This window comes from Rosa chinensis, chromosome 2, assembly GCF_002994745.2.
Source record: "Rosa chinensis cultivar Old Blush chromosome 2, RchiOBHm-V2, whole genome shotgun sequence".
In the NCBI taxonomy this organism is placed as follows: domain Eukaryota; kingdom Viridiplantae; phylum Streptophyta; class Magnoliopsida; order Rosales; family Rosaceae; genus Rosa; species Rosa chinensis.
The window spans coordinates 788133-800000 of NC_037089.1; the positions used below are offsets into that span (position 1 = coordinate 788133).

General features: G+C 40.1%; 1 protein-coding gene and 1 pseudogene across 1 annotated transcript in view; both read right to left on the reverse strand.

Annotated features, from left to right (window-relative positions):
- Positions 1–8399: 8399 nt before the first annotated feature.
- On the reverse strand, positions 8400–9787 carry LOC112188305 (annotated as a pseudogene).
- An 873-nt stretch (positions 9788–10660) lies between these two features.
- The window catches only part of LOC112184403 (2-alkenal reductase (NADP(+)-dependent)), a 3108-nt gene continuing 1900 nt past the window's right edge, over positions 10661–11868 (reverse strand). The window contains exons 4-5 of the mRNA XM_024322662.2: positions 11526–11608; positions 10661–11244 (exon numbers count right to left, since the gene is read on the reverse strand). Coding sequence (XP_024178430.1) covers positions 10866–11244; positions 11526–11608 — 462 coding nt within the window. The 3' untranslated portion in view covers positions 10661–10865. The remainder of the gene's footprint in view (positions 11245–11525; positions 11609–11868) is intronic.

The window sequence follows — 11868 nt, forward strand, 5'->3', positions numbered from 1 at the left end:
AACGTCTTGATAGGGACCTCAGATCAAAATACATCCTTCATCAAAGTTATTCCTCTCTGTCTATTATATCTGACCTCCAAATTTCAGCCATATCGCAGTTGTTTGAGACCTATACACCAATAGAAGTGAACGATGTTCAGAGGCAAATCTGCTATGAAATTCAACAAAAAAAAAAATCGTTGAAAACCGCTGCTGCCACCTTCAAGCATCATTGCAGCAGCTCCTAGCCCACGCTAGCCTCACCTGCGTGTCTACCCCTGCAGCGCCTACGCGCCTCTGCGCACGCATCCGTTGGCCAGCTCCTTGGCTTACCTCGGCCAGACCTGTATCGGCCACACAACAGGGATTGAAAGATAGTTTGCAATCCCCGACCCAGGATCGATAGCACGCATGCATCAACACGTGCGTGTATTGAGAATTTCAAGTTCCGAAATTCATGAGTAAGTTTTCACCAGTAAGTTGTTCCCGTTTTTGAAATTTAAATTTACTTTTCTTCAGGGACTTACAAAATCCCTTCTTCTACATCCCACCTTTCTGTAACGTGGGTTTGATTTGCTAAAAGCGGAATCGTGGGGATTCACGCTATATACGAACTAAGAGCGTTTGTGATCTTCGGACTAAGAGCGTCCGTGAGCATCGATTTTTACGAACTAAGAGCGTTCGTAAACATAAAAATTTGACCATATAAATGTCCAAATCCAAAAATCTGGAAACTATCAATAAAGACAGTGGTTATAACTCTTTCTCACTAGGCGTACTCAAGAGTAATTGTGATGTCTAGGAAAGGTTTGAACTGAGAGAACGGTTTTAAAAGTGAGCAACGCTCCACCAAAATCTCGCCTTACCTTACCTGGTCACAACCAAATAGGAATTACCAAACGGATTGAGTAACTACTACTTGTCTAAGCTTGATTATCCTTTTTGGATCAAATTTAGAAACTTTGACGTAATCATTGGCTTTCATTGAAATAAAGTGTCGATTTTGATTCGAACTTTATTCATTCAAGTATGTTTCCCGGAGAGCTAGAATGCCTCGTGGATAGTGCTACTAAGCACACCATACTTCAAAATAGGCAGTTATTTCTTGAGATGACGCCTACTCGATCTTCATTGACTACGATGGCAAGGTCATCTAAATTGATTCATGGTCGAGGACCAGCTCAATTCTTGTTGCCACATGGCACAATCATTAATGTCACTGAAGCTCTCTACGCTCCTAGGGCTGAAAGAACCATTTTGAGCTTCAAAGACATAAAAGCCAATGGTTTTCATGTGGAAACACATTGTGAGAATGGACAAGAGTTCCTTTGCATTACCTCTAATGACTACGGACATAAAAGAGTCTTAGAGAAACTTATGTGTCGATCTAGTGGGTTGTATGCAACCACTATTCGAATAATTGAATCCAATCATGTTATGAGATATGATTTATGGGATTCTGACAAATATAGGCTTTGGCATGACTGTTTGGGACACTCAGGTTGTGATATGATGATCCCTATATTAAAACTTCACACCGACATCCATTCGTCAAAACGAAGAGAAGTAAAAACCAAAATTTGGTTTGAGGAGATGCATCTATGCCTTACGGAGCCAAGACTGTGCAAGACCGGCCACTTAGGGCTGGCGCCATCTACCCCTACGGTAACAACATGGCTTTGATGCCATGGACCATTGTTTGACTCCTCCTTCTACTTCTAAAGTCAATTGTGACTTCATGGCTCAACCAAAATCCTCATTGGTTGTTTCTCAAGCCCATCATTCGTTCTGCAAAACCTGCTCTTTAGCAAAATTAGGATCGAGACCATCCTATGCAAAGGACACTAAAGAAAATATACCATTCTTGCAAAGAATCCAAGGTGATATTTGTGGACCTATTCAACCACCATGCGGACCATTTAGATATTTTATAGCGTTGGTTGATGCATCGACACGTTGGTCACATGTCATGCTATTATGCACAAGGAACGCTGCATATGCTAAACTCCTAGCCCAAATTATTAAGTTAAGGGCTCAACACCCTGATCATCCTATTAAGTCTATAAGAATAGACAATGCTAGGGAAGTTTACATCAAAAACTTTTGATGATTATTGCATGTCCATTGGGATTGAAGTTGAATATCCAGTTCCTCATGTTCACACCCAAAATGGTCTCGCAGAAGCCGCTATTAAACTATTACAAATGGTCGTTAGAGCATTGGTAATGCGCATCAATCTCCCTATTTCTGCTTGGGGCTATGCAATATTGCATGCAATTGTGCTTATTCGTCTGAGGCCTACTGCCACTCAACCCTTTTTTGCGTCCCAGATTGTGACTGGGTATGAGCCTAACGTCTCACACTTACGCATATTTTGGTGTGCAGTTTATGTGCCAATTGCGCCACCACAGCGCACCAAAATGGGTCTTCAAAGACGATTAGGCATTTATGTTGGATATGATTTTCCAACGATCATCCGCTACTTAGAACCCTTGACATGCGATCTCTTTACCGCTAGATTTGTGGATTGTCACTTCGATGAGACAGTTTTTTAGTGGTTAGGGGGAGATAAGAACATAAATGTTCAACAGGAACGATAGGAATTGTCGTGGTCTGTCCCCACTCTGTCTCATCTTGATCCCCGAACCGCACAGTCCGAAATTGAAGTGCAAAGAATTCTCAATCTTCAGAACGTAGCAGAATCGATGTTTGATGTGTTTTCTGATATCGCTAAAGTGACGAGATCACGCATACCTACTGCAAACGTGCCTGCAAGGATTGATGTCCCTAAAATTAGAGGACATGACGCCATCTCAAGGGAAACTGAGCATGGCGCCAACGTCCCCTCTCATAGTGATGGTGAAGTTGTGGCTAGGCCCACGACTCCTTCTAGGAAGCGCGGGAGACCCATAGGTTCGATGGATTCTCGTCCAAGAAAGAAAGCGAGTTTGGCACAAAATAATCCATTAATCATCGATGTGAATAATCTGTCTCATCCCGTATTATGGTTATGTCCAAGAGACATCATTGGGGGATGCTCCAATGTCTGAACCAATTCCAGAGAATAGAGAGATCTCTATGAATTACACTAGTGTACATGAGATGATGGATAGAAATTCTATGGGAATTGATGATGCATTTGCAAATCATGTTGCAAAAGGAATTATAGAATATGATGATGTCGAACCTCGCTCTGTCGAAGAATGTCAACAAAGAGCGGATTGGCCTAAATGGAAAGATGCGATCCAGGCTGAATTGGATTCACTAGCAAAGAGACAGGTATTTGGGCCTATAACGCAGACACCCCCAGATGTAAAACCTGTTAGCCATAAATGGGTCTTTGTTAGAAAGCGTAATGAGAAAAATGAGGTGGTTAGATATAAAGCCCGCCTCGTGGAGCAAGATTTTTCACAACGCCCTGAAATCTACTACGAGGAGACATATTCTCCCGTAATGGACGTTATAACGTTCCGCTACCTTGTCAGTTTGGTAGTTTCCGAAAAACTTGACATGCAGCTTATGGATGTAGTTACAGCATATCTCTATGGGGATCTAGATTCAGAGATATTTATGAAAGTTCCAGATGGACTTCAATTACCCAAATCAAGTGGCTCTAAACCACAGAGCGCGTTTTCAATAAGATTAAAACGCTCACTATATGGATTAAAACAATCCGGACGGATGTGGTATAACCGTCTAAGTGACTACTTGATTGGGAAGGGATATATTAATAATGAAATATACCCATGCGTGTTCATTAAAAGAACAAGTTCCGGATTTGCAATCGTAGCAGTTTATGTCGATGACATGGACCTAATTGGAACTCTAGATGAGTTAAAGGAAATTGCTAAATATTTGAAATCTAAATTTGAGATGAAAGATCTTGGGAAAATACGGTTTTGTCTCAGTTTAGAACCCGAGCACCGTAGTGATGGGATTTTGATCCATCAGTCTGCATATACTCAGAAAATTCTAAGGCACTTTAATGAAGATAAAGCAAAGCATGTGAGTACTCCCATGATTGGCCGTAGTCTTAAGCCCGGAAAAGATCCGTTTCGTCCAAAGGATGAGAACGAAGAATCATTAGAGGCCGAAGTGCCCTATTTAAGTGCAATAGGCGCATTATTGTACTTAGCTCAATAATGCACAAGACCGGACATCTCCTTCGCAGTGAACTTGTTAACTCGACACAGCATTGCGCCAACATGCCGCCATTGGATTGATGTAAAGACAATCTTTCGATACCTAAGAGGTACGATTAATATGGGCCTATTTTATTCCCTACAGAGAGAAAAGGAATGACGGAAATTTGGGATCGGACCCCAAGAGGCAAATTGCCACCATCCATAACATGACCATCGGCCATGTTGCCGCCGCCAGCGCCCATGGTGTCCGGCCTCACCCTATTCCCCTCCATCAAAACGACAATGATGTTTTGATGGGTTTTGCTGATGCAGGGTACCTCTCTGACCCTCACAAAGGTCGCTCCCAAACGGGTTATGTCTTTACCATGGGAATCACTGCGATATCTTGGAGGTCTACAAAGCAGAACCTTGTTGCTACTTCCTCAAATCATGCAGAGATTATTGCTCTACATGAAGCTGTGCATGAATGCATATGGCTAAGGTATGTAATTAGACATATTCAAGGAAGTTGTAGTTTGAAGTCTACCACGGATGAACCTACATGCATTTATGAAGATAATGCAGCTTGTATTGAGCAAATGAAGTTAGGTTTCATCAAGGGTGACAACACCAAACATATATCGCCTAAGTTCTTTTATAATCAGCAACAACAATCACTTCTAAAGATTGAAGTGAATCAAATCCGATCAGAGGATAATGTAGAGGACTTATTCACTAATTCGTTACCTAAATCCACTTTCAAGAAACATGTGAAGAGCATTGGATTGAGAAAGTTATCCGAACTCCCATGATTGTAGCAATCAGGGGGAGATATCGATATCAGGGGGAGCTATGATGTCTACATGTTTGATCTCGAAAAGTGAAGGACGTGTTGTACTCTTTTTCTCCTCCTTGAAGTAGTTTTTGTCCCACAGGGTTTTTCACTCGAGCAAGGTTTTTAACGAGGCAACGGATGAAGCGTCACCACCAAGTTTGAGCGGCACAAGGGGGAGTGTTGAAGGAAAATCGACTTAGTGTGCCTTGTCAAACTAGGAGTAGTAATAAGAGAGAATGTTCTAGAATTCCTAGTTCTATTCAGATTAGATTTCCTTCTAACATTAGAACATGTACTTTGTAATCCCTATATATAGGGCTCTTATTCTTAATAATGAAAACAATTCTCTCATCAATCTCTCTTGAATTCTTTCTTCCTTAAACAACTTTTACATTTTCTAAACTAATAACTATTTTTTGGGTCAAGTTCTAACATGATAAATAGGTGTTCTCTTACCTTTATTTCACTTACACACAGTGGCGGATCCAGAATCTGAAAATGGGGTAGGCTACATGCATATATCAAAAAATTTCACCTAATTTATTAAATTCCAAAGTAAAATCAATATCATATATATGGTATCCCAAATTGCAATCAAAATTATATAGTTATCTGGCTTGAAAATAAAAAATAAATGGAAATAGATGTTTAAGGAAATAGGACTCAAGAGAAGATTGTAGAGAGAATTATGTGTTCTATTATTGATAATAGAAGCCCTATATAGAGGGATTACAAAGTACATCGTCTTGTGATACAAGGAAATATATTCCGAATAGAACTAAGAATTCTAGAACGTTCTCTCCTATTACAACTATAGAACTAAACCGAGTTTGACAAGGCACACTAAATGTCAACATTCTTCAACACTCCCCTTTGTGCTGCTCAAACTTGGTGGTGACACTTCAAATGTTGTCTCGTTAAAAACCTTGCTCCAGTAATAAAAATCATGTAGGACAAAAACAACCTCAATGAGGAGAAAAAGAGTACAACACGTCCTTCACTCTTCGAGATCGAACATGTAGATATCATATCTCTCCCTGATGTCAACGTCTCCCCCTGATTACTACAATTATGGGAGTTAAGATACTTTCTCAATCCGATGCTCTTCACATGTTTCTCGAAGGTGGATTTAGGTAACGACTTAGTAAATAATTTCACTACATTATCCTCTGATCGGATTTGATTCACTTCAATCTTTACAAGTGCCTATTGTTGTTGATTATAAAAGAACTTAGGCGATATATACTTGGTGTTGTTGTCCTTGATGAAACCTAACTTCATTTGTTCAATACGTACAAGCTGCATTATCCTCATAAATGCATGTAGGTTCATTTGTGGTAGACTTCAAACACAAGTTCCTCGAATATGTCTGATTATGGACCTTAGCCATATGCATTTACGCACAGCTTCATGTAGAGTGATAATCTCTGCATGATTCGAGGAAGTAGCAACAAGAATCTGTTTTGTAGACCTCCAAGATATCGCAGTGCTTCCTATGGTAAAGACATAAGCCGTTTGGGAGCAACCTTTGTGAGAGTCAAAGAGATACCATGCATCAGCAAAACCCATCAAATCATCACCATCGTTTTGATGGAGGGGATGAGGCAAACACCGTCCACCATGGACGGAGGGGTGCCGGCCCCGGCGACATGGCCAACGACCATACTTTGGAAGGCGCCATTTTGGCTTATGGGGTCCGATCCCAAACTTCCGTCATTCCTTTTCTCTCTGTAGGAATAAAACAAGCTCATATCAATCGTACCCTTTAAGTAACGAAAGATTGTCTTTACATCAATCCAATGGAGGCGTGTTGGCGAATAACTATGTCGAGCTAACAAGTTCACTGCGAATGAGATGTCCGGTCTTATGCATTGAGCTAAGTACAATAATGTGCTCATTGCACTTAGATAGGGCACTTCGGCCTCTAATAACTTTTCGTCCTCATCTCCTGGAAGAAATGAATCTTTTCCAGGCTCAAGACTACGGCCAATCATGGGAGTACTCACAGGCTTTGCTTTATCTTCATTAAAGCGCCTTAGTAATTATCAGTATATGCAGACTGATGGATCAAAATCCTATCACTACGGTGCTCAAGTTCTAAAACGAGACAAAACTATGTTTTTCTGAGATCTTTCATCTCAAATTCGGATTTCAAGTACTTAGCAGTTTCCTTGAACTCATCTAGAGTTCCAATTAGGTTCATGTCATCAACATAAACTGCTACAATTGCAAGTCCGGAACTTGTCCTTTTAATGAACACGCATGGGCTCAATTCACTGTTGACATATCCCTTCCCAATCAAGTAGTCACTTAGACGATTATACCACATCCGTCCGGATTGTTTTAATCCATATAGTGAACGTTTTAACCTTATTGAAAACGTGCTCCATGGTTTAGAGCCACTTGATTTGGATAATTGAAGTCTATCTGGAACCTTCATATGTATATATATAAATCTAGATCCCCATAGAGATACGCTGTAACCACATCCATAAGCTGCATGTCAATTTTTTCAGAAACTACCAAATTGACAAGGTAGCGGAATGTTATAACATTCATTACTGGAGAATATATCTCCTCGTAGTCGATTCCAGGGCGTTGTGAGAAACCTTGCGCCACAAGGCAGGCTTTATATCTAACAACCTCATTTTTCTCATTACGTTTTCTAACAAAGACTCATTTATGACCAACAGGCTTTACACTTGGGGGTGTCTGCATTATAGGCCTAAATACCTGTCTCTTTGCTAATTATCGTCTCATATGTACACTAGTGTAATTCATAGAGATCTCTCTATTCTCTCTGGAATTGGTTCTGACATTGGAGCGTCCCCCAGTGATGTCTCTTGGACATAACCATAATCCGGAATATTCTCATGAGACAGATTATTTATATCGATGATTCATGGATCGTTTTGTGCCAAACTCACTTTCTTTCTCGAGCGAGAATCCATTGAACCTTTGGGACTCCTTTGCTTCCTTGCAGGGAGCCTGCCTGAGCCACTACGTCACCCATGTAAGGGACTGCGGCGCGTGCTCTACTTCCTTGGGTACAGCGTTATGTCCGCTAATTTTAGGGACATCAATTCTTGCAAGCACGTTTGCAACATATATGTGTAATCTCGTCACTTTAGCGATATCAAAAAACGCATCAGGCATTGAATCTGCTACGTTATGAAGATCAAGCATTCTCCGCACTTTAATTTCAGACTGTACAGTTCAGGGATCAAAATGAGACAAAGTGGGGATAGACCATATAAACACCAGCTAGGCAGCTATATGCATCAACTTTGAAAGTTCACCAGAATTAATAATCAGCTTCCAGACCTTATTAATGTATTAATAAAGGAACTATAAGGTGGACATGTATACATTTACGTCTACGTATGATAATGATAAAGCTAGCTAGCTCTCGCACCCCTTTTACAATAGATAATTTCAATTACCACATTAGTATGTGATAATTATTGATGATACACCATATTAAGCTGGTTCTCAAGGTTATATTGGGATATCATCCGACAAACTGCAATTCGCCCCCGGAACTTCATGTTTGGTAGCACTGCATCCAGCATCTTTCCCCCAACACTTTCAAAGTAAATATCAATACGTACCTTCAGGAAAGTACCTGCTGGCATTTGTTTTGATGAAACAACAAATTATAAGGACCAGTTCTAAATGAATACCACGGATAAGGGAAGTTCAGATAAAGCACTATTTGCCAATACAAATGATACTGACCTTTTTAGAGCTGCAACAAGTTAGGTTCTTCTTTATAATTGAAAGCCTCGTCAAACCCAAACTTGTTCTTCAGCAAATCAACCTTAACTCACAGAAAGAAATATACAACATTTAGAACATTATAAGAAGTTGATTGCAATAATGAAAACCAGAAAACGACAGTGGATTGATTGATCACAAAACAGCAAAGAGTCATGAAAGACCTTTTCTTTACTTCCAGCACTTCCAATAATGACATAGCAACCCATGAGTTTGGCAAATTGGCCAACAAGTTGACCGACTGCTCCAGATGCTGCTGAGATATAGACCGTCGTCTCTCCTTTCTTAGGTGAGCAAACCTCATAAAAACCTACATAAGCAGTCAGTCCAGGCATACCAAGAATTCCAGTACAGTAAGAGAGAGGCACATCAGTGTTGTGAATCTTGAACAGAGATTCGTTCTGTTGCATTTATGAGACTATATTCTTCCCAACTAGTGATTCCCCAAACCAAGTCGCCTCACTTAAAGTTTGCATCCCCAGATTCCAAGACTTTAGCCACTCCAAATCCAGTCATAGGCTGCAAATATATATCAGTATATCTGTATATCACATGTGAGTAATCAATCCTACATTTAAATATAAATATGCACTATGTTCTTTGTACATTAATATCAAATGTGGAACAGAATAGAAGCTAGAGAGTCAGTGACTGACCGAACCAGGAGTGAAGGTTTTGATATAAGGAGTATCAGAGCTAGCCTTGGTCATATGGCCTTTAGTATAAGGATCGCAGGACAAGTAGAGGTTCTTGACCAGACCACGTGGAACCTTGTGGGAGCTTCAGTGTGGCTGTACTAGTGGTCAATTGCATGTTAGATTCTTGGGGAAGCCGGTGACAGTCTTTGAATAGCACCTGCTTGTTCCTCACTACTTGCTCTAGCTCTTTCTACACCACTCGCCATTGCTATTTTCTTCTCTCTGTTTCTCAAAACGTAGTTCAATTCGTCTATTTAATTATATACAATAAAAAGAGACACAGGGATTGAATTATATGGTAAACAATTAGAACGGTCAAACAATAGGAACGTACACACTCTAGTAGAGATGAGGTAGTCGCCTATGTCATCCATCCATTGCTGATGACTACAAAACTAGCTACCTACCTCCCTCCCCAGGTCTCAGCCTTCCTTTTTGCATTCATGCCTTTTATAGAGATTACTTAACTACCTCCCTCCCCAGATTTCAGCTTTACTTCATTTTGCATCATTGCATGCATGCCTTTCATTCTGAAATCTTCTTCAAAACTATTAACCAAAAATGACTACTCTTTTAACCGAATTTATGCTGTGCTTGACGCTGCAATCAAGTTATGGGTATCGCTGGCAGACTGGTATAGATACTCCATTTCGACTTTGCTATCGAAAAATATGTTCACACTTCAGACTCAGACGACGTTGGCGCCAACGTCATCCACAGTCCCTCCGGAGGGCCCAACCCAACCCAGCCCAGCCTTTACCAACCAACTCACAGAGCCCAAATAAACTACAACCCTATGGGCCTTTATGAATTATGACCATAAACAAACACAAAAACAAAAAATATTAGTTGCCAATTTGCCATTTTATAACATTACTGCACAGAGATCGGTTAACACAGAAGAAAAGAGTTTGATTCCCTTCATAAATGGAGGGCGGAGGGCTTGTCTCTATCAATCTAGTACTATCAGTATTCTTCGTTTTCTTCCGAGCATATACTATGTAAGTATGTAGGTTGCATTATGTATTTCTCTTTTTGGAAATTCTTTTACTTGTTTAGCACTAAACTCGCTTTGAAGGGTTTTACCATGTTATGTCTTCGCCTGAACTGGGTCTACGTACAAGAGTCACCTACTCGCCTTGTATGTACAAGGATGGTGTCATTTCAAAAATTGCAATTCAGCTTAAAAATTGGTGAGTGTGTTCATATCTTGTTCTCATATCGCATATATACTCTTATTCTCTTCATACTTCATAATATAGTGTAAATATTATTGTGAAAATCATACCACATTTATTTAAGGAGAGTCGTCACGCAAAATGCAGTTTCTAGAGCAAGCTAACAAGTTCTTAATATACACGAAGGTGCACTGCAGATGCTTAGACAACTTAAATTTTTAACATAAAGCTAAACACTTGGACTTCAGAAGTACGAATGGAGCTGGATGATTAATCACTCTCTGGAAACTACAATCACCTGCTTTCCCACATTGCGGCCAGAAAAGAGCCCAATTAGAGCCGCTGGAGCATTCTCAAGATCTTCAACTACATCTTCCACATATGTTATCTTCCCTTCTTTTATGTAAGGCAACACTGTTTCCAGAAACTTTCCGTACAGATGATAGTAACTGAAGACCAGGAAACCTTCCATTCGGACCTGCTTAACAATCAGAGACATCAAATTATGTATGCCTTCAGGCCGCTCGAGGTTGTACTGTGAGATCATCCCACACACAGCTATTCGCCCTTTCAGCCTCATGTTTGGTAGCACTGCATCAAGCATCTTTCCCCCCACATTTTCAAAGTAAATGTCAATACCATCTGGAAAGTACCTGCAGGTAAGCAAACGACACATTTAAAGTTTAAACAAGATGTAAATTCCCATAATGAGGCACATGCCATGGGACTAAAGATACTCTTTTTTTTTCCCCTTGTGTTCTGGATTGGATTCAGACTCTTGTTAATGCCTGTTGAGGGGTTGTACCTCCAAATTCAATATTGGACAAACTAACCAGTCTAGTGTCAGCATAATTAGAATAAACAAGAATCCTAGACTAAGTCAAAGCATCAAGAATATTTTGGATGCTGGCCAAGAGATATATTACATTCTCACCTTCTTAAAGCTGCATCTAGGTCAGGTTCGTCTTTATAGTTGAAAGCCTCGTCAAATCCAAATTTGTTCTTCAGCAGATCAACCTTAGCTCCAAGAAATTGTATATCCACATATTAACACAGTAGATAAAAAAGGTAACAAAGTCAATTGAATATTGGATACTAAACGTAGAATGACACCATGTAAGTCATTGGATTTACTATGTACCATGTATCAGAGCTAGGCATATCATGTATGTGCTATACTTTCATAACTATGAGTTGTTCAATCAGATGAGACGACACAACAGTAGAACTGCTTTAATTGAGTGCAGCAGGTACCAGAATAAGACTAATTAAATTGA